The sequence below is a fragment of the Oncorhynchus gorbuscha genome, linkage group LG24 (assembly GCF_021184085.1).
Source record: "Oncorhynchus gorbuscha isolate QuinsamMale2020 ecotype Even-year linkage group LG24, OgorEven_v1.0, whole genome shotgun sequence".
Lineage (NCBI taxonomy): Eukaryota > Metazoa > Chordata > Actinopteri > Salmoniformes > Salmonidae > Oncorhynchus > Oncorhynchus gorbuscha.
Genome location: NC_060196.1, coordinates 42,845,163 through 42,868,133, shown reverse-complemented (window position 1 = coordinate 42,868,133; position 22,971 = coordinate 42,845,163). Strand labels below are relative to the sequence as shown.

At 47.7% G+C, this 22,971-nt stretch overlaps 1 protein-coding gene across 1 annotated transcript in view; it reads left to right on the top strand.

Moving 5' to 3' along the window:
• The window catches only part of LOC124012245 (proteoglycan 4-like), a 51,804-nt gene extending 28,834 nt beyond the window's left edge, over positions 1-22,970 (top strand). Inside the window, exons 2-3 of the mRNA XM_046325719.1 lie at positions 20,503-22,021; positions 22,152-22,970. Of these exons, the coding sequence (XP_046181675.1) occupies positions 20,666-22,021; positions 22,152-22,970 (2,175 nt within the window). The 5' untranslated portion in view covers positions 20,503-20,665. The remainder of the gene's footprint in view (positions 1-20,502; positions 22,022-22,151) is intronic.
• The last annotated feature ends 1 nt before the right edge of the window (position 22,971 follows it).

The window sequence follows — 22,971 nt, the reverse complement described above, 5'->3', positions numbered from 1 at the left end:
GCGTCACCAGTCTGCCAGGATCCGACAGAAGTGCCAGTCTGCCAGGATCCGCCAGAAGTGCCAGTCTGCCAAGATCTTCTAGATCGGCCAGACAACCTGAATCATCCAGGTCCAGATCGCTTCCTCTCAGTACTGAGCTTCCTTTCAGTACTAGGCTTCCTCTCTGTACTGGGCTCCCTCTCAGTACCGGGCTTCCCCTCAGTACTGGGCTGCTTCGGTCCCGGGCTGCCCCTCTGTCCCGGGCTGCCCCTCTGTCCTGAGCTGCCCTGCTGTCCTGAGCTGCCCCTCTATCCTGAGCTGCCCCTCTATCCTGAGCTGCCCCTCTGTCCCGAGCTGCCCCTCTGTCCCGAGCTGCCCCTCTGTCCCGAGCTGCCCCTCTGTTCCGAGCTGCCCCTCTGTCCCGAGCTGCCCCTCTGTCCCGAGCTGCCCCTCAGTTATGTGGGGATCAGGGTGAGGACTATTAGGCCATGGTCGGCGGAGAAGGTGGATTATCCTAGGACGCAAAGGGGAGGAACTAGGACATTTATGGAGTGGGGTCCACGTCCCGAGCCAGAACCGCCACCATGGACAGACACCCACCCGGACCCTCCCTATGCTCTTGAGGTGCGTCCCGGAGTCCGCACCTTAGGGGGGGGTTCTGTCACGCCTTGGTCATTGTATCTTGTGTTTTTGTTATATGTTTGGGTAGGCCAGGGTGTGACATGGGTTTATATGTTGTATTTCGTATTGGGGTTTGTATTAATTGGGAGTGTGTATTATTAGGGGTGTGTCTAGTTAGGCTTGGCTGCCTGAGGAGATTCCTAATTGGAGTCAGCTGATTCTAGTTGTCTCGGATTGGGAACCGTATTTAGGTAGCTTGAGTGCGCGTTGTATTTCGTGGGTGATTGTACCTGTCTTTGTGTTAGTCACCAGATAGGCTGTATTAGTTTCACTCGTTTGTTGTTTTCGTATTTTCAGTTATTTCATGTACCGCTATTTTCTTCATTAAAAGTCATGAGTAACCTACACGCTGCATTTCGGTCTGACTCTCTACAAACAACAGACGAAGTTCATTACAATAACTGCCTTAATTTTGCCGCACCCCAGGAAGAGTAGGCGCTGCCTTGGCAGCAGCTAATGGGGATCCATCATAAATACAAAAATACAAATTCTGTTCCTCTTCATCAGACAGCAGTTTGTTGTTTTCACCAGAGGCTCCGCTGTGTTTACATCCTGGATAGAATCAGGCCATTGGCTGCCTTCATCACGAAGGGTATGTACTGGAGTTCTGATTGGTTCCAAGTTTAGCAGTTAACTAAATTTGCCTAAGCAGACAGAATAATTTAATTTTTAATTTGCCTAAGCAGACAGAATGTTGATATACTTTTTATGAGAAAATGTGCAAGAATTGATGGTGCCAACAAATGTTATAGTCATCATAAAAATGTTTTACTGTCATATACAAAAAATCTGCTCCTCCCTCGCCGAGGATCGATCAACTTAACGTTTTTCGGCTTTGGCCCACCACCTGCAGTATGACTGACATCAGAGAATAACTGCTGGTGCCCAACCAAATTTCGAATTTGCACCTTGTATATTTTACTACTGTAATTCTCAACATTAAGTTGAGACCCCGACTGAGTTTTATTGATCTGCAGGCCTACAAAAGGGGGGCATGGCCCACGGGCCACCAGTTGCCCCTCCCTGATGTAGAGGGATTAGATATAGAATTACAATAACTAAAACTGTTTACCCACTTGGATAAATTAATACAGTGATTATATCTATAGTTTACCTCATTACCCTTTGAAGACTTCAATTTAATCCTATGACACATGCCCTTACTCATAGAAGGCCTTAGCTCTCAGATATCAGCTTCATTAATCTACTCATCTCCTCATAGTGTCTGAAATGATAGATGGGTTAGAGATCTGGTGCTCTGCCTCTGTCAGACTGACACTCGTCAACAAGGTGTTTCCAAGCCCTGTCATGGGACCCCCAGACGTGGCACATATTTTTCCATTCCAGAACTAGCACACCTGACTCATTGGATTGGCTTCAAACAATGTTCAATCAACATTCACACTACCTGAACTCATCTGAGCTGATGTTTAGTTGCCATGGCGAGTGGCTTCAGCTGATTGGTAGTGAATGACAGGTGGGGGAGTTTGATAGGACAACAAGTCTAGGAATGAGTTTTTGATTGGCCGGCCAAGTCTGGGTGTTTGGACAAACCCCATGGAGCACAGAGGCTGTGTGTAGATTACTGTGTGTGTGTGTGTGTGTGTGTGTGTGTGTGTGTGTGTGTGTGTGTGTGTGTGTGTGTGTGTGTGTGTGTGTGTGTGTGTGTGTGTGTGTGTGTGTGTGTGTGTGTGTGTGTGTGTGTGTGTAATTAAAACTTGTGTCCCGAGTTTAGGCTCCTTCCTGTCTCTGGCCAGATAGAACCTTAATTAATTAATACTGTTAATTAGAGAGTGAGAGAGAGGGGAAGGGAGACCGAGAGAGATGAAGGGAGGGCCAGTGAGAGAGGAAGGAAGGAAGGAAGGAAAGAAGGAAGGAAGGAAAGGAAAGGAGGGAGAGACGGTGTTAAAGGACAAGGAGAGGGAGACAGGGGTCAAGATGACACAGTAGTACCATAGCCAGAAATGTGCCAAAAATGCCATTTTTGGGGTGAAACAGCTCATTTCCTACAATTCTCCAAATTTTACCATAAAGCTCATTAAAACTGAAATATATGTGTGCTTACTGTGATAAAGGCACTGGATTATGAGCTGTCTTGTTTACTAAATGAACAAATGAAGTAGGCAGTGACATGGTGCATATAGTCATAGAAGCACAGTGACATATGCAAACAAATTAATGGATTAATGGGGGTGTGGCTTTCAGTTAGTTATTTTTTGCCACCCATCCCATGAGAGTGAATGTCATTCCAGTGCACTGCTTGCTATGAATTCTATCTGATAGTATTTACATGTTTAGGTAAAAAGACAAATCATATCCCGTTTGTAACACTGACAAGTAAAGAGTATGAAAAAAAACAATCTGATTGGGTGGGCCTGGCTCCCCAGTGGGTGCACATAGGGCACTGAAAGTTGTAAAAGATCTATGGGTGTTATTGTGTCTTTGTGAGAGTGTGTGTGTGTGTGTGTGTCCCAGTTTTGCCAGGAATGTAGATGTTGTTCCTTGTATGCAACCCCATACTCCTCTTTCCCTCTCTCTCTCTCTCTCTCTCTCTCTCTCTCTCTCTCTCTCTCTCTCTCTCTCTCTCTCTCTCTCTCTCTCTCTCTCTCTCTCTCTCTCTCTCTGTCTCTCTCTCTCTCTTCTCCCCTTCATAACCTCTGTGTTGCTCTCTCACTCTTCTCCCCTTCATAACCGCTGTGCTGCTCTCTCTATCTCTCTCTCTACTCCCTCTACCCCCACCCCCTCTGTCAAGTTGCTCTCTCCCTCTTCTCCCCTTCATAACCTCTGTGTTGCTCTCTCTATCTCTCTATCTCTCTCTCTACCCCCACCCCCTCTGTCAAGTTGCTCTCTCCCTCTTCTCCCCTTCATAACCTCTGTGCTGCTCTCTCTATCTCTCTCTCTACCCCCTCTGTCAAGTTGCTCTCTCCCTCTTCTCCCCTTCATAACCTCTGTGTTGCTCTCTCTATCTCTCTATCTCTCTCTCTACCCCCACCCCCTCTGTCAAGTTGCTCTCTCCCTCTTCTCCCCTTCATAACCTCTGTGCTGCTCTCTCTATCTCTCTCTCTACCCCCTCTGTCAAGTTGCTCTCTCCCTCTTCTCCCCTTCATAACCTCTGTGCTGCTCTCTCTATCTCTCTCTCTACCCCCTCTGTCAAGTTGCTCTCTCCCTCTTCTCCCCTTCATAACCTCTGTGCTGCTCTCTCTATCTCTCTCTCTACCCCCTCTGTCAAGTTGCTCTCTCCCTCTTCTCCCCTTCATAACCTCTGTGCTGCTCTCTCTATCTCTCTCTCTACTCCCTCTACCCCCACCCCCTCTGTCAAGTTGCTCTCTTCCTCTTCTCCCCTTCATAACCTCTGTGTTGCTCTCTCTATCTCTCTCTCTACTCCCTCTACCCCCACCCCCTCTGTCAAGTTGCTCTCTCCCTCTTCTCCCCTTCATAACCTCTGTGCTGCTCTCTCTATCTCTCTCTCTACTCCCTCTACCCCCACCCCCTCTGTCAAGTTGCTCTCTCCCTCTTCTCCCCTTCATAACCTCTGTGCTGCTCTCTCTATCTCTCTCTCTACTCCCTCTACCCCCACCCCCTCTGTCAAGTTGCTCTCTCCCTCTTCTCCCCTTCATAACATCTGTGTTGCTCTCTCTATCTCTCTATCTCTCTCTCTACCCCCACCCCCTCTGTCAAGTTGCTCTCTCTCCCTCTGCACTATAATCAGAGCCATATGTTGGAAAAGAAGGCTGGCTGACGATCAATGTTAGGGAAGCTACTCTAAAATCATAGTTTACCAAACTACCAATTACTTCACACTAGAAGAAGTTAAACTACACTAAAGCAACCCTTAAGAATTGTCATTTGTTTTCAGTAGTTCACTACATCCAAGCTACTTGGGAAAAAATATAATATCTAAATCTGAAATGTCATAGACTACAAATTCCAAGAACAGATCACTCTGGGGTCAGGTGTTAACATAATGTGCAATTTATCTTAGCAGCCCAGCTAGAACCTAATGTTCTGAGAACCATATGTTTCTTAGTGGGAATGTCAGTACTAAAGCATAACGTTTCCTCATGGTTCTATTTAAAGTAGTTCTCAAATTGTTCAGAGAACGTTAAGAAACTATGTTCTTCTGTGGGAATGTCAAACGTTCAGAAACAACATTCTGTGGGAATGTCAAACGTTCAGAAACAACATTCTGTGGGAATGTCAAACGTTCAGAAACAACATTCTGTGGGAATGTCAAACGTTCAGAAACAACATTCTGTGGGAATGTCAAACGTTCAGAAACAACATTCTGTGGGAATGTCAAACGTTCAGAAACAACATTCTGTGGGAATGTCAAACTTCAGAAACAACATTCTGTGGGAATGTCAAACGTTCAGAAACAACATTCTGTGGGAATGTCAAACGTTCAGAAACAACATTCTGTGGGAATGTCAAATGTTCAGAAACAACATTCTGTGGGAATGTCAAACGTTCAGAAACAACATTCTGTGGGAATGTCAAACGTTCAGAAACAACATTCTGTGGGAATGTCAAACGTTCAGAAACAACATTCTGTGGGAATGTCAAACGTTCAGAAACAACATTCTGTGGGAATGTCAAACGTTCAGAAACAACATTCTGTGGGAATGTCAAACGTTCAGAAACAACATTCTGTGGGAATGTCAAACGTTCAGAAACAACATTCTGTGGGAATGTCAAACGTTCAGAAACAACATTCTGTGGGAATGTCAAACGTTCAGAAACAACATTCTGTGGGAATGTCAAACGTTCAGAAACAACATTCTGTGGGAATGTCAAACGTTCAGAAACAACATTCTGTGGGAATGTCAAACGTTCAGAAACAACATTCTGTGGGAATGTCAAACGTTCAGAAACAACATTCTGTGGGAATGTCAAACGTTCAGAAACAACATTCTGTGGGAATGTCAAACGTTCAGAAACAGCATTCTGTGGGAATGTCAAACGTTCAGAAACAACATTCTGTGGGAATGTCAAACGTTCAGAAACAACATTCTGTGGGAATGTCAAACGTTCAGAAACAACATTCTGTGGGAATGTCAAACGTTCAGAAACAACATTCTGTGGGAATGTCAAACGTTCAGAAACAACATTCTGTGGGAATGTCAAACGTTCAGAAACAACATTCTGTGGGAATGTCAAACGTTCAGAAACAACATTCTGTGGGAATGTCAAACGTTCAGAAACAACATTCTGTGGGAATTTCAGTACTTCAACATAACGTTTTCTGGTTACCTTAGTCATGTTCTCAGAACATTAACAACACTTTCCATAAAAGAACACAAGAAAAACATTAGTAACGTTCTAAGAATGTTATTTATTTAAAAACAAATACATTCTGTTCTCAGCATCTACAAACCGCTTTTCTTCTTCTTCGGTGGGGTTTAAATAACATTCTTAGGACATTCTTTGAATACAAAAAGGAGAAAAGAGAAAGAATTATCCTGCCAACTTAACCTTACACTCATTAAAACCCACCATCCCATTCCACTATTTTGACCCCATCTAATCCTACACCAGGCCGATGGCCCTGATGGCCCCGTAACTCTTCTGCAATAAAATCTCGTAATCCCAAGTAATTCTCTGCACCTGCCACCACAACACTATTTTCGGTAACTTCGATTCCTGCAGTACAGTTGATAACCATGACAATGACTGCTACAAAGCCAACATTACTGAAGCATATTTCATTTGTAGGCCTATCACTCTGTACTGACAAAAGTCGCCAACTCACCAGGAGCCTCTTAGGATCCCTCACACTTGACCCATCTTCTTCTACTTTCCTCACTGCCTCAGCATACGACACCTTCTGTACAACTCTCACCCTGGCAACCTCAACCTGCCTCTCGCACCGGACACTTCTGATCCCCAGCAACATGGGCATCCCTACAGTTAACACATACCACTTCTTTCACCGATACTACGCACTCCTTTGTCCCATGCCCTCTTGCACACTTCTCAAATCTAGGAGTTGCCTTCCTACACACTGCTGCGGCATTACCGTGAGCTTGGCACCTGAAAACACATAATGGGTGTGGCACAAAAGCTCGTACAGGATAACTGATATTTCGTAACATTACTTTGTCGGGTAAACATCAAACATCTCAACATCAAAACTAAAAAGGACAGAGAGTGATTCTACTGTTTCACCACGCTTGCCAACGGGTTTGTGTCGCACCAAATGGCGGGCGTCACAGACACCTGGAATCTTCAACTTCAGTTGATCCACCTGCACCATTACCACTACCCCAGTAATCACCTCAAGTAACAGGTATTGTCCTCTTCCACGTGATGCGGACTGCCTGCTCCCTCTGGGCAGAAGAAACACCAAAAAACCCACCATAAATCCACTTCAACAGTACCCAAAAAAGGGCAGGGGTCCACTTTCTCCAAAGATTTCATTCCTACTGGACCAGATTTATCTTTATCATGACCATCGAGATCTTCACCACACTTGCCACTTCAGATAATTCATCCTCATTCTCTTCCTTTACAAAGAAAGGGGATACCTAGTCAGTTGCACAACTGATGGCATTCAACCGAAATATGTCTGCCGCATTTAACCCAACCCCTCTGAAATCAAATCAAATCAAATTTTATTTGTCACATACACATGGTTAGCAGATGTTAATGCGAGTGTAGCGAAATGCTTGTGCTTCTAGTTCCGACAATGCAGTGATAACCAACAAGTAATCTAACTAACAATTCCAAAACTACTGTCTTATACACAGTGTAAGGGGATAAGGAACATGTACATAAGGATATATGAATGAGTGATGGTACAGAGCAGCATACAGTAGATGGTATCGAGTACAGTATATACATATGAGATGAGTATGTAGACAAAGTAAACAAAGTGGCATAGTTAAAGTGGCTAGTGATACATGTGTTACATAAGGATGCAGTCGATGTTGTAGAGTACAGTATATACATATGTATATGAGATGAATAATGTAGGGTAAGTAACATTATATAAGGTAGCATTGTTTAAAGTGGCTAGTGATATATATCAGCTTGGTCTGGAGTATAGCTCATTCTGGTTGTACTTGACACCAATCTTCCTCGACATACTTTTTCCCTCGTTGCTATCTTCATCGGATTCAAACTTATCATCTGCTTTCTACACTCTTACCATGCTCTTCTTCTTTTTCTGCGGGGTAACTCTCCTCATTGACCTCAAGCCTGGAAATATACAGTGCATTCAGAAACCCCTTGACTTTTTTACATTTTGTTACAATACAGCCTTATTCTAAAATGGATTAAATAATGTCCCCCCTTCATTTAACTAGGCAAGTCAGTTAAGAACAAATTCTTATTTCAATGACAGCCTAGAAACAGTGGGTTAACTGCCTTGTTGAGGGGCAGAATGACAGATTTTTACCTTGTCAGATTTCGGTTACTGGCCCAATGCTCTAACCACTAGGCTACCTGCTGCCCCTCATCAATCTACACAAAATACCCCATAATGACAAAGTGAAAACAGTTTTTTGTATTTGTAATAAACACATTTATTACAAATAAAAAACAGATACCTTATTCACATAAGTTTTCAGACCCTTTGCTATGAGACTTGAAATTGAGCTCAGGTGCATCCTGTTTTCATTGATCATCCTTGAGATGTTTCTACAACTTGATTGGAATCCACCTGTGGTAAATTCAATTGATTGAACATTATTTGAAAAGGAACAAACCGGTCTATATAAGGTCCCAAAGATGACAGTGCATGTAAAAAAACAACAAGCCATGAGTTCGAAGGAATTGTCTGTAGAGACAGGATTGTGTCGAGGCACAGATCTGGGGAAAGATACCAAAACATTTATGCAGCAATGAATGTCCCCAAGAACACAGTTGCCTCCATCATTCTTAAATGGAAGACTCTTTCGAGAGCTGTCCGCCCGGTAAAACTGAGCAATCGGGGGAGAAGGGCCTTTGTCAGGGAGGTAACCAAGAATCCGATGGTCACTATGACAGAGTCTCAGAGTTCCTCTGTGGAGATGGGAGAACCTTCCAAAAGGACAACCATCTCTGCAGCACTCTACCAATCAGGCCTTTATGATAGAGTGGCCAGACAGAAGCCACTCCTCAGTAAAAGGCACATGACAGCCCACTTAGAGATGGCCAAAAGGCACATAAAGGACTCTCAGACCATGAGAAACAAGATTCTCTGGTCTGATGAAACCAAGACTGAACTCTTTGCCTGAATGCCAAGCCTCATGTCTGGAGTAAACCTGGCACCAACCATATATGGGGCGGCAGGTAGCCTAGTGGTTAGAGCGTTGGGCCAGTAACCGAAAGGTTTCTAGATCGAATCCCTAAGCTGACTAGGTGAAAATCTGTCATTCTACCCCTGAACAAGGCAGTTAACCCACTGTTCCAAGGCTGTCATTGTAAATAAGAATACCTGACTTGCCTAGTTAAATAAAGGTAAAATAAAAAAATCCCTACAGGGAAGCATGGTGGTGGCAGCATCATGCTGTGGGGATGTTTTTCAGCGGCAGAGACTGGGAGACTAGTCAGGATCAAGGGAAAATGAACGGCGCAAATTACAGAGAGATCCTTGATGAAAACATGCTCCAGAGCGCTCGGGACCTTAGACAGGGGTGTTGTCCAACAGGACAATGACCCTAAGCACAGAGATGAAGACAATGCAGGAGTGGCTTCGGGACAAGTCGCTGAATGTCCTTGAGTGGTCCAGCCAGAGCGCAGACTTAAACCCGATCTAACATCTCTGAAAATAGCTGTGCAGCGATGCTCCCCATCCAACCTGAGAGTATCTGCAGACAATTGGGGAAAAAACATTTTAGAATAAGGCTGTAACAAAATGTGGAAAAGGTGAAAAAGGGTTCTGAATGCCCTGTATATACTGAACAGAAATATAAACGCAACATGCAACAATTTAAAATTATTTTACTGAGTTCATATAAGGAAATCATTCAATTGAAATAAATTCTTTAGGCCCTAATCTATGTATTTCAAATGACTGTGCAGGGGCGCAGCCATGGGTGGGCCTGGGAGGGCATAGGCCCACCCACTGGGGAGCCAGGCCCTGACAATTAGAATGAGTTGTTCCCCACCAAAGGGCTTTATTACAGACTGAAAATCTTCTCAGTTTCACCAGCTGTCCAAGTGGCTGGTCTCAGACGATCCCGCAGGTGAAGAAGCTGGATGTGGAGGTCCTGGGCTGGTGTGGTGACACATGGTCTGAGGTTGTGAGGCCGTTTGGACGTACTGCCAAATTCTTTAAAACGTCTTTGGAGGCGGCTTAGTGTAGAGAAATTAACATAAAATTATTTGACAACAGCTCTCGTGGACATTCTTGCAGACAGCATGCCAATTCTACACTCCCTCAAAACTTGAGACATCTGTGGCATTGTGTTGTGTGACAAAACTGCACATTTTAGAGTGGCCTTTTATTTTCAGCTTCTTGATATGCCACACCTGTCAGGTGGATGGATTAGCACAGCTGGCGCTGCAGTACAGCGCCCTAAACCACTGCGCCATCCGGGAGGCCCTATCTTCACTTTCTGAAGGACCTAGTTTTGAAATCAGTGGAATTAGAGTATGATAGGTGAGGAGATGAAGAAAACACCTGTCTCTGGATTACATCTTCAAATTAAGGGCAACCATGGCATCCATGACATGGAGAAGCATCCACCAATGATGTATACAGGTAAGATAGTCTAGCTAGCTACATTTTCAGATATTAAACGTTTCTAATTTTGACAGAAAGTCATTTTCATTTCAAGTTAAAGTGTACTGTTAGCTAGCCAGCTAACGTTAGCTGGCTGGCTCGCTAGCTAACGTTATGTGTATGATCTTATTATTTGTATCTCAGAGCCAATTGCTTTGCTAGATATAGCTTAATGTTAGCTAGATAACATTGAACCTGGTTGGTTAGCTACCTGCAGATTCATCATGAGTTGGGTTTATGGCTAATTGTTTAGCTAGCTAGCTACATGCAAGTAACCATTTCAATAGAATGTCACTGCAAAAACTGTTGATAGATGTAGCTGGTAAATTCACTCTGGCTATCTACTCCGAATTCAGGGCTTGAAAACTATTACGGATTACAAAGGGAAACCCAGACACAAGCTGCCCAGTGACGCGAGCCTACCAGATTAGCTAAATTTATTTATGCTCGGTTTGAGGCAGGCAACATTGAAGCATGCACGAGAGCACCAGCTGTTCTGGATGACTGTGTGATTACGCTCTCGGTAGCCGATGTGAACAAAACAGGTCAACATTCACAAAGCTGCTGGGCCAGACGGATGACCAGGACTTGTACTCAAAGCATGTGCGGACCAACTGTCAAGTGTCTTCACTGAAATTTTCAACCTCTCCCTGACCGAGTCTGTAATACCTACATGTTTCAAGCAGACCACCGTAGTCCCTGTGCCCAAGGAAGTGAAGGTAACATGATTACCGCCCTGTGGCACTCACGTTAGCCATGAAGGTAGCCATGAAGTGCTTTGAAAGGCTGGTCATGGCTAATATCAACAGCATCCTCCCAGACACCCTAGACCAACTCCAATTCGCATACCACTCCCAACAGATCCATAGATGACGCAATCTCAATCGCACTGCACACTGCCCTTTCTCACCTGGACAAAAGAAACACCTATGTGAGAATGCTATTCATTGACGACAGCTCAACGTTCAACACCATAGTGCCCACAAAGCTCATCAATAAGCAAAGGACTCTGGAACTAAACACCTCCCTCTGCAACTGGATCCTGGACTTCCTGACAGGCCGCCCCCAGGTGGTAAGAGTAGGAACAATACTTCTGCCACGCTGATCCTTAACACTGGGGCCCCTCAGAGGTGTGTACTTAGTCCCTTCCTGTATTCCCTGTTCACCCACGACTGCGTGGCCAAACACAACTCCAACACCATCATTAAGTTTTCTGACGACACAACAGTGGTAGGCCTGATCTCCGACAACGATGAGACGGCCTATAGGGAAGAGCTCAGAGAACTGACAGTGTGGTGCCAGGACAACAACCTCTCCCTCAATGTGAGCAAGACAAGGAGCTGATCGTGGACTACAGGAAAAGGCGGGCCGAACAGGCCCCCATTAACATTGACGGGGCTGTAGTGGAGTGGGTCGAGAGTTTCAAGTTCCTTGGTGTCCACATCACCAGCGAACTATCATGGTCCAAACATGCCAAGACAGTCGTGAAGAGGGCATTCCAAAACCTTTTCCCCCTCAGGAGACTGAAAATATTTGGCATGGGTCCTCAGATCCTCAAAGGGTTCTACAGCTATACCATTGAGAGACACATGGTATGGCAACTGCTCGGCATCTGTCCGTAAGGCGCTACAGAGGGTAGTGTGACCGGCCCAGTACATTACTGGGGCCAAGCTTCCTGCCATCCAGGACCTATACAATAGGCGGTGTCAGAGGAAAGCCCATTAAATTGTCAGAGAAAAATTGTCAACCAAGTTATAAACTGTTTTCTCTGCTACCACACTGCAAGCGCTACCGGAGTACCAAGTCTAGGACGAAAAGGCTTCTCAACAGCTTCTACCCCCAAGCCATAAGACTACTGAACAATAAAGCCACCGGACAATTTACATTGACCCCCCCCAACATTTTTCAACACTGCTGCTACTCTCTGTTTATTATCTATGCATAGTCACTTCACTCCCACCTACATGTACAAACTAACCTGTACCCCTGCACACTGATTCGGTACCAGGGCCCTCTGTATAGCCTCATTATTGTTATTCTTATTGTGATACCTTTCATTATTACTTTTTATTTTAGTCTACTCGGTCAATATTTTCTTAACTCTTCTTGAACTGCACTGCTGGTTAAGGGCTTGTAAGTAAGAATTTCATGGCAAAGTCTACACTTGTAGTTTTCGGCGCATGTGACAAAGTTTGATTTGATTTGACAAGTTTATACATTTTCAAAGCAGAATGACTTTCCCATTGTTCCTCAGATGCAGTGTATGATATACCATTTTGTAGCTCTGAGTCTCTGCTTTTATCCAATGTAAAAAACACTATTTCAAATTTTGCTACATAAGACCGAATCAAGGCGGTCGGTCACATATACATAATGCCCTTGACTGCTAATCTGCCTGCAAGGAGCTTGACCCATGAAACAGCCAAAAGGGCAGAATCCTGATTTATCAGCCTCTGAGGCTGCTACTGTATTTGATCAGCCTCTGAGGCTGCTACTGTATCTGATCAGCCTCTGAGGCTGCTACTGTATCTGATCAGCCTCTGAGGCTGCTACTGTATTTGATCAGCCTCTGAGGCTGCTACTGTATCTGATCAGCCTCTGAGGCTGCTACTGTATCTGATCAGCCTCTGAGGCTGCTACTGTATCTGATCAGCCTCTGAGGCTGCTACTGTATCTGATCAGCCTCTGAGGCTGCTACTGTATCTGATCAGCCTCTGAGGCTGCTACTGTATCTGATCAGCCTCTGAGGCTGCTACTGTATCTGATCAGCCTCTGAGGCTGCTACTGTATCTGATCAGGCTCTGAGGCTGCTACTGTATCTGATCAGCCTCTGAGGCTGCTACTGTATCTGATCAGCCTCTGAGGCTGCTACTGTATCTGATCAGGCTCTGAGGCTGCTACTGTATCTGATCAGCCTCTGAGGCTGCTACTGTATCTGATCAGCCTCTGAGGCTGCTACTGTATCTGATCAGCCTGTCAGGAATGGAGCTCACCCACTTTGTACTTTTAAATATTATCCATAAAACATGGTGTCCCTTACAATTATACACACACTGTATCAGTTAAGCAAGCTAGATAACAAGATAGATTACAAGCTCGCTAGCTAACAAAACTACCTAGCTAGCTTACCCAACCGCAAGACTAGTCAAGTTAGTTGTGTTGTTGTTTGAATGCGATTGGCTGTGGTCTTGGGGTTGGCACACAGACTGGGAGACAGGGCTGCCTGTCAGCCATCGTTCATGGCTTAAATGCCCCACAAGGGTTTAGATGCCCCAAGAGCTCTTAGCTCAAGGCGAGGGACATTTAGCTTGCTAGCATTCTAACTTCTAAACTGATAATGAGCTCCAAACACAAATGAAAGCATGATGTTAGCATGAAATGTACCGTCCCTTAGTGTAGCAATCAATAAAAACGTATGTGCTGCCGTCCCAACCATACTGTCAATCTGTCATCAATATGTCCACTCCTATTTATAGTTTATCTTGTGATCTCGACAAAACAACTTTTGTCATGTCGTGATAATGAGATAAAATAAGTTGTGATCTCGACATAACATGGGAATAATTGTTTCATTCATTTGTCCTCTCGGACTTCCGTTCGCTGACCCCGTGCCACAATAAAAAAATATGTGTTTGCATGATGAAGCAAATTCATTTAATGTGTCCTGTGCTTCGAGTTAAAAACAGTTAACCTAAGCTAGCAGTGTTATTAAAAGTATTTTTTAAACATGTTTTTTAAACGTTCTGTTTTACCGGTCAGGAAACGTATGGCTTCGTTCCCAGAACCAATGAGAAACCAAAAACAGTGTGCTATTATATATTATATATAATAACTACTAAGATTTTTATTTAGTTCAACCACCACCAAGCTACGATTTTTAATTTTTTAAATTACTAGTTGAACTACATGTAGTTCACTACTCCCCAACACTGCTGACAATGGATATGATTGTGTGTGAATGTGGTTTTTAAGATACCATTCCACTCTCATTTGGCTTTTCATTTTTTTTCACAAGGTCTTACTGTGTTTCTTTTGTATACATCCCTCCATCTCTCCCTCTCCACCAAACATAATCTGACTCCTATTCATCATTTCTCTGCCTCCCTCTGCTGGTTATTCACACATTTCTCTTTCCCTATTTGGGACTGTAAAGTCACAATGTGTGTGTGTGTGTGTGTGTGTGTGTGTGTGTGTGTGTGTGTGTGTGTGTGTGTGTGTGTGTGTGTGTGTGTGTGTGTGTGTGTGTGTGTGTGTGTGTGTGTGTGTGTGTGTGTGTGTGTGTGTGTGTGTGTGTGGGTGTAACCTTCTAGTCAAACATCACGGCTGTCCTGTTAATGGCTGTCCATCTCCCTTCTCTTTCTCTCTCTCTGGCTCTCCCCCCCCTGTGCTTTCTCTTTCTCTCTCACCCCCCCCCCCCCCCCTGTGCTTTCTCTTTCTCTCTCACCCCCTGTGCTTTCTCTTTCTCTCTCACCCCCCCTGTGCTTTCTCTTTCTCTCTCACCCCCTGTGCTTTCTCTTTCTCTCTCACCCCCCCCTGTGCTTTCTCTTTCTCTCTCACCCCCCTGTGCTTTCTCTTTCTCTCTCACCCCCTGTGCTTTCTCTTTCTCTCTCACCCCCTGTGCTTTCTCTTTCTCTCTCACCCCCCCTTTCTCTTTCTCTCTCACCCCCCTGTGCTTTCTCTTTCTCTCTCACCCCCCTGTGCTTTCTCTTTCTCTCTCACCCCCTGTGCTTTCTCTTTCTCTCTCACCCCCTGTGCTTTCTCTTTCTCTCTCACCCCCCCCTGTGCTTTCTCTTTCTCTCTCACCCCCCCCTGTGCTTTCTCTTTCTCTCTCACCCCCCCCTGTGCTTTCTCTTTCTCTCTCACCCCCCTGTGCTTTCTCTTTCTCTCTCACCCCCCTGTGCTTTCTCTTTCTCTCTCACCCCCCTGTGCTTTCTCTTTCTCTCTCACCCCCTGTGCTTTCTCCTTTCTCTCTCCCCCCCTGTGCTTTCTCTTTCTCTCTCACCCCCCTGTGCTTTCTCTTTCTCTCTCACCCCCCTGTGCTTTCTCTTTCTCTCTCACCCCCCCCTGTGCTTTCTCTTTCTCTCTCACCCCCCCCCCTGTGCTTTCTCTTTCTCTCTCACCCCCTGTGCTTTCTCTTTCTCTCTCACCCCCCTGTGCTTTCTCTTTCTCTCTCACCCCCCCCTGTGCTTTCTCTTTCTCTCTCACCCCCCCCTGTGCTTTCTCTTTCTCTCTCACCCCCCCCTGTGCTTTCTCTTTCTCTCTCACCCCCCTGTGCTTTCTCTTTCTCTCTCACCCCCCTGTGCTTTCTCTTTCTCTCTCACCCCCTGTGCTTTCTCTTTCTCTCTCACCCCCCCCCCCTGTGCTTTCTCTTTCTCTCTCACCCCCCTGTGCTTTCTCTTTCTCTCTCACCCCCCTGTGCTTTCTCTTTCTCTCTCACCCCCCTGTGCTTTCTCTTTCTCTCTCACCCCCCTGTGCTTTCTCTTTCTCTCTCACCCCCCCCCCCCCTGTGCTTTCTCTTTCTCTCTCACCCCCTGTGCTTTCTCTTTCTCTCTCACCCCCCCTGTGCTTTCTCTTTCTCTCTCACCCCCTGTGCTTTCTCTTTCTCTCTCACCCCCCTGTGCTTTCTCTTTCTCTCTCACCCCCTGTGCTTTCTCTTTCTCTCTCACCCCCACCCCTGTGCTTTCTCTTTCTCTCTCACCCCCCTGTGCTTTCTCTTTCTCTCTCACCCCCCTGTGCTTTCTCTTTCTCTCTCACCCCCCTGTGCTTTCTCTTTCTCTCTCACCCCCCTGTGCTTTCTCTTTCTCTCTCACCCCCCCTGTGCTTTCTCTTTCTCTCTCACCCCCCTGTGCTTTCTCTTTCTCTCTCACCCCCCCCTGTGCTTTCTCTTTCTCTCTCACCCCCCCCCTGTGCTTTCTCTTTCTCTCTCACCCCCCCTTTCTCTTTCTCTCTACCCCCCTGTGCTTTCTCTTTCTCTCTCACCCCCCTGTGCTTTCTCTTTCTCTCTCACCCCCCCTGTGCTTTCTCTTTCTCTCTCACCCCCCCCTGTGCTTTCTCTTTCTCTCTCACCCCCTGTGCTTTCTCTTTCTCTCTCACCCCCCCTGTGCTTTCTCTTTCTCTCTCACCCCCTGTGCTTTCTCTTTCTCTCTCACCCCCCACCCCCTGTGCTTTCTCTTCTCTCTCTCTCACCCCCTGTTTATGCTTTCTCTTCTCTCTCTCTCTGGCTCTCTCACCCCCCACCCCCTTTATGCTTTCTCTCTCTCTATGGCTCTCTCACCCCCCCCCTTTATGCTTTCTCTCTCTCTATGGCTCTCTCACCCCCCCCCCCTTTATGCTTTCTCTCTCTATGGCTCTCTCAACCCCCCCCCCTTTATGCTTTCTCTTTCTCTCTCTATGGCTCTCTCACCCCCCCCCCTTTATGCTTTCTCTCTCTCTATGGCTCTCTCACCCCCCCCCTTATGCTTTCTCTTTCTCTCTATGGCTCTCTCACCCCCCACCCCCTTTGTGCTTTCTCTTTCTCTCTCTGGCTCTCTCACCCCCACCCCTTTATGCTTTCTCTCTCTCTATGGCTCTCTCACCCCCCACCCCCTTTATGCTTTCTCTCTCTCTATGGCTCTCTCACCCCCCACCCCCTTTATGCTTTCTCTCTCTCTCTATGGCTCTCTCACCCCCCCCCCCCCTTTATGCTTTCTCTCTCTCTGGCTCTCTCACCCCCCCCCCTTTATGCTTTCTCTTTCTCTCTCTCTGGCTCTCTCACCCCCCACCCCCTTTATGCTTTCTCTTTCTCTCTCTGGCTCTCTCACCCCCCACCCCCCCTTTATGCTTTCTCTTTCTCTCTCTATGGCTCTCTCACCCCCCCCCCCTTTATGCTTTCTCTTTCTCTCTCTATGGCTCTCTCACCCCCCACCCCCTTTATGCTTTCTCTTTCTCTCTCTATGGCCCTCACCCCCCACCCCCTTTATGCTTTCTCTTTCTCTCTCTCTGGCTCTCTCACCCCCCCCCCTTTGTGCTTTCTCTTTCTCTCTCTCTGGCTCTCTCACCCCCCCCCCCCCCTTTATGCTTTCTCTTTCTCTCTCTCTGGCTCTCTCACCCCCCCTTTATGCTTTCTCTTTCTCTCTCTATGGCTCTCTCACCCCCCTGTGCTTTCTCTTTCTCTCTCTATGGCTCTCTCACCCCCCCCCACCCCCCTTTATGCTTTCTCTTTCTCTCTCTATGGCTCTCTCACCCCCACCCCTTTATGCTTTCTCTTTCTCTCTCTATGGCTCTCTCACCCCCCACCCCTTTATGCTTTCTCTTTCTCTCTCTCTCCCCCACCCCCTTTATGCTTTCTCTTTCTCTCTCTCTGGCTCTCTCACCCCCCCCTTTCTGCTTTCTCTTTCTCTCTCTATGGCTCTCTCACCCCCCTTTATGCTTTCTCTTTCTCTCTCTCTGGCTCTCTCACCCCCCCCTTTATGCTTTCTCTTTCTCTCTCTATGGCTCTCTCACCCCCTGTGCTTTCTCTTTCTCTCTCTATGGCTCTCTCACCCCCCACCCCCTTTATGCTTTCTCTTTCTCTCTCACCCCCTTTGTGCTTTCTCTTTCTCTCTCTCTCTGGCTCTCTCACCCCCCCCCTGTGCTTTCTCTTTCTCTCTCTATGGCTCTCTCACCCCCCCCTTTATGCTTTCTCTTTCTCTCTCTCTGGCTCTCTCACCCCCCCCCTTTATGCTTTCTCTTTCTCTCTCTATGGCTCTCTCACCCCCCCACCCCCTTTATGCTTTCTCTTTCTCTCTCACCCCCCTTTGTGCTTTCTCTTTCTCTCTCTCTATGGCTCTCTCACCCCCCCCCTTTGTGCTTTCTCTTTCTCTCTCTATGGCTCTCTCACCCCCCACCCCCTTTATGCTTTCTCTTTCTCTCTCTATGGCTCTCTCACCCCCCACCCCTTTATGCTTTCTCTTTCTCTCTCACCCCCCCTTTGTGCTTTCTCTTTCTCTCTCTCTTTCTCTCTCACCCCCCCCCCCTTTGTGCTTTCTCTTTCTCTCTCTATGGCTCTCTCACCCCCCACCCCCTTTATGCTTTCTCTTTCTCTCTCTATGGCTCTCTCACCCCCCCCCCTTTATGCTTTCTCTTTCTCTCTCTATGGCTCTCTCACCCCCTCCACCCCCTTTATGCTTTCTCTTTCTCTCTCACCCCCCCTTTATGCTTTCTCTTTCTCTCTCTCTGGCTCTCTCACCCCAACCCCCCCCTTTATGCTTTCTCTTTCTCTCTCTATGGCTCTCTCACCCCCCCCTGTGCTTTCTTTTTCTCTCTCTATGGCTCTCTCACCCCCCCCCCCGTGCTTTCTCTTTCTCTCTCTATGGCTCTCTCACCCCCCCCCCCTTATGCTTTCTCTTTCGCTCTCTATGGCTCTCTCACCCCCCCTTTATGCTTTCTCTTTCTCTCTCTATGGCTCTCTCACCCCCCCCCCTTTATGCTTTCTCTTTCTCTCTCTCTGGCTCTCTCACCCCCCCACCCCCTTTATGCTTTCTCTTTCTCTCTCTATGGCTCTCTCACCCCCCCCCTTTATGCTTTCTCTTTCTCTCTCTATGGCTCTCTCACCCCCCACCCCTTTATGCTTTCTCTTTCTCTCTCACCCCCCCCCCTTGTGCTTTCTCTTTCTCTCTCTCTGGCTCTCTCACCCCCCTGTGCTTTCTCTTTCTCTCTCTCTGGCTCTCTCACCCCAACCCCCCCCTTTATGCTTCTCTTTCTCTCTCACCCCCCCCTTTATGCTTTCTCTTTCTCTCTCTCTGGCTCTCTCACCCCAACCCACCCACCCCCTTTATGCTTTCTCTATCTCTCTCTATGGCTCTCTCACCCCCTGTGCTTTCTCTTTCTCTCTCTATGGCTCTCTCACCCCCCCCCCCGTGCTTTCTCTTTCTCTCTCTATGGCTCTCTCACCCCCCCCCCCCTTTATGCTTTCTCTTTCGCTCTCTATGGCTCTCTCACCCCCCCCCTTTATGCTTTCTCTTTCTCTCTCTATGGCTCTCTCACCCCCCCCCCCCTTATGCTTTCTCTTTCTCTCTCTCTGGCTCTCTCACCCCCCCCTTTATGCTTTCTCTTTCTCTCTCTATGGCTCTCTCGCCCCCCCCCCTTTGTGATTTCTCTTTCTCTCTCTATGGCTCTCTCACCCCCCCCCCTTTATGCTTTCTCTTTCTCTCTCTCTGGCTCTCTCACCCCAACCCCCCTTTTATGCTTCTCTTTCTCTCGCCCCCCCCTTTGTGCTTTCTCTTTCTCTCTCTATGGCTCTCTCAACCCCCCCCCCCCTTTATGCTTTCTCTTTCTCTTTCTCTCTCTATGGCTCTCCCCCCTTTATGCTTTCTCTTTCTCTCTCTATGGCTCTCTCACCCCCCCCTTTATGCAATCTCTTTCTCTTTCTCTCTCTATGGCTCTCTCACCCCCCCCCCTTTGTGCTTTCTCTTTCTCTCTCTATGGCTCTCTCACCCCCCTTTATGCTTTCTCTTTCTCTCTCTCTCTAGAAGTGATGGGCAGTCAAGAGCATCAGCTGAGAAAGAGAGGAGAGTTTATAGTGTGTGTTAGAGACAGGTGTGTAGTATGTGTGCATGAACTGTACTGACATACTGGCGACCCAAAGAACCGCAGCAGACAGACAGCCGGCCTGGATGAACTCTACCAGAATGGTAAATGACAGCACTGGGATGTTATGATGTGTCAATGTTCTATCAACGTTACTTCTTGGTAACAGTAGAGGAACACTTCACCCAAAAATGAAACTATCATACATCAAAGTTACTGATCTGTTACATCAAAGTATGTGTGGTCCAAACTATAGGCTCTATTCAATCTGGATCTCTGAAGCGTTACAGGTTGCTCCATAAAAATGTAAAAGGTTATTTTCCATTGAGCAGACAGACGCCGCCTGTACTGTGAATGCAGTCTCCGCTAATGTGGGAACATTGCCTTTAAATTTCAGTCTCACTGTAAAGCTACACGTCTGAGATACGAATTGATTGGAGCCCTAAATCTGTTTACAAAATGATCCCAATCCTATATGAATGAGAATGATTTGACACCTAATCCCAACTTCTCCCTTTAACATTACGTTAATTCTCTGTTAGAATCTACTGTTCGGAGTGTGTTGACCTTATGTATCTCGCTCTCCTCAGGTCCCCAACCCTTCAGGATATAGGTCTGTGACTTCAGAGGAACACACATAAACACAGACAAACAGAGAGAGGGACAGAGCTCCCTAACCTCTCCGAAGAGGATCACTGGGGCCCAACACTGACACTCTCACTTTGACATTATCATCGCTGTCGCCCTGGGTGGATGAGCCGCCTGTCTGGACGCCTGCGGTCGGGGGGAGGGGGGAGGGGGGGGTGTGACGGCAGGGCCGTAGTGGAGGAGCAGGGGTGCGAGGGGTCGCGGGTGGCGTTTGAGGGGGAAAGGGCTGTAGGGGTACAGGAGGAGGTCACAGTGGAACCCAGCGCTGAGGCTGGAGCTCAGGAGACCCTTGAACTTTTACCCTCCCCCTCACCCCCCTCCCTGTCTAACGGTCTTCACCTGCACAGGAGGCCTGTCCTTGGTACACGCAGACGGAGGCAGACAGAGACACACACACTCAACAACGCTCCAACACACACACCTGGACAGACCTTCATAGGCATGCAGACACACAAGGACATCCAAATGCAGACACCCGCAGAGACGTGCATGGACACTCACACACACACAAGTGCTCACAGACAAATGGATGCTCACACACACTTGGACTCTGCTGGTCCAGAGCAGCCCAGAACTGATTCATCACCAGAGACACACACCAGATCACCTCAGCGACAGGTCCTCCTGCCTCTCAATCATTCAGCCTGCACCAATCAGCAAGCTGCTTTCTCTCCTTGCAGCCCCGCTCCTTCACACTCTGCAAACAGAGACATGCCCCCAGCCATTAGCCCTGCCCCTAATATTAGTTCAACACCTCTAGATCTCTCTAAACCCTCAAGAGTTACTGGTCCAAATCCTCCAGGCCTTTCTCCTATCGGTCCAGCCTGTCCAGACCTTTCTACTATTGGTCCAGCCCCTGTAGACCCCTCCCCTGTACCTGTCGAAGGTGAGAGAAAGTATGCACTTCGTAGCTCCGGTCGACCTCGCTTCCCCTGCCAGCTACGCAAGTCTTCCCGCATCCGCCGATGCACTGAGGATGGAGAGAGGAGGGGAGGGAGGGAGAGCGAGAGGGAGGAGGAAGAGGAAGAGGAGAAAGAGAGGGTGAGTGTACATGTGAAGGTAGAGCGCCACACAGTGGAGGAGTGTCTATCTGCAGCCTTCAAGCCTGCAGCCTCCAAGCCTGCAGCCTCACCTGCACCAGTACCTGTAGCACCACTCCCCTCAACACACCCCTCATCACGCCCCTCCTCTCACTCAGCCCCCCGGCCATCGCCCAAACCCCAACATAGAACTTCAACCAAACCCCAACCCAAATCTTCAACCAATGCCAAACCAAAATCCCAACCCAGACCATCGATGAAAGCCTCGCCCAAACCTTTGCCCAGATCAGCAACCAATCCCAGACCAGCAACCAATCCCTCGCCTCGTCCATTGACCAATACAGTGCCCCGGCCGGCAGTGAAGAAGGAGGAGCCTGGTGAACTAGATCCCCTCACCAAACGGAAACGCCGGTTTGTTGGTGTAAGTTCAAGTTCTATGATATTATTAATCAAAAGGAACCAAAACCCATCTTGTCATGTTGATTTGACATCACTTGATAACTAGATTTCACCAGGGAAATAATATTTGTTTGTTTGTGTTTGTTCCCCAGGTGAGGCGTATCGTGGTGAAGGTAGCTCGTATCCCAGTCAACCTCAGTCGACGCCAGAAGAGCTACAAGATTTCCTCCATGGAGACAGTTGAGAAGGGCGGGGCAGGTTGTGATGGCAGGTTGGACGGAGCCGAGGGGGGGACAGCGGTAGTCCGAGAGCCGACTGCGCTCCTCCGTATGAAGAACAACGGGAAGAGTGTGATGGTCATGTTCCCGCCTGGAGAACTTCCTGTGATCCTGAAACGTCGCCGTGGCCGACCTCCCAAACAGGTTGTACCTGGAACGCCGGATAAAACCACCGGTGGGAATGGCGAGCCCAAGAAACCTCGTCGGCGCCGGCGGGCCAAGCTCCCGTCTCCGCAACCGTCGTACGTGAACGACACCAACGACGTGAAGACGGAGTACGGAGACGTTCTGTCCAAACTGGCATTCCTCAACCGCCAACCGCCGGCCACTGGCCGCTGCTCCCCACCACGCTGCTGGACACCCAGCGAACCGGACAGCTTTCACACACCGTCCGACAACCCTGGGATCTCCGCCCTGCTCCACCGACTCACAGGGTTCAGACGCAGGGGAGGCAGGGGGGGAGGTGTTGGAGGCAGGGGAGGAGGAGCAGGGGGAGGAGCAGGAGGAGCCGGTGGAGAGGGCTTCAAGAGCTCCTTCAGTGACTTTTTTGAGACGATCGGGAAGAAAAGGAAAGTGACCCCCGCTCTGTCAGAACCAGGGTTACTCAAGAAACGTGGGAAGGGTGGGGGAGGCAGGGGAGGAGGGGCTGCAGGTGGGGAGATCGGGGTTGGGGGTGAGGGGGAAGCCGGTTAAG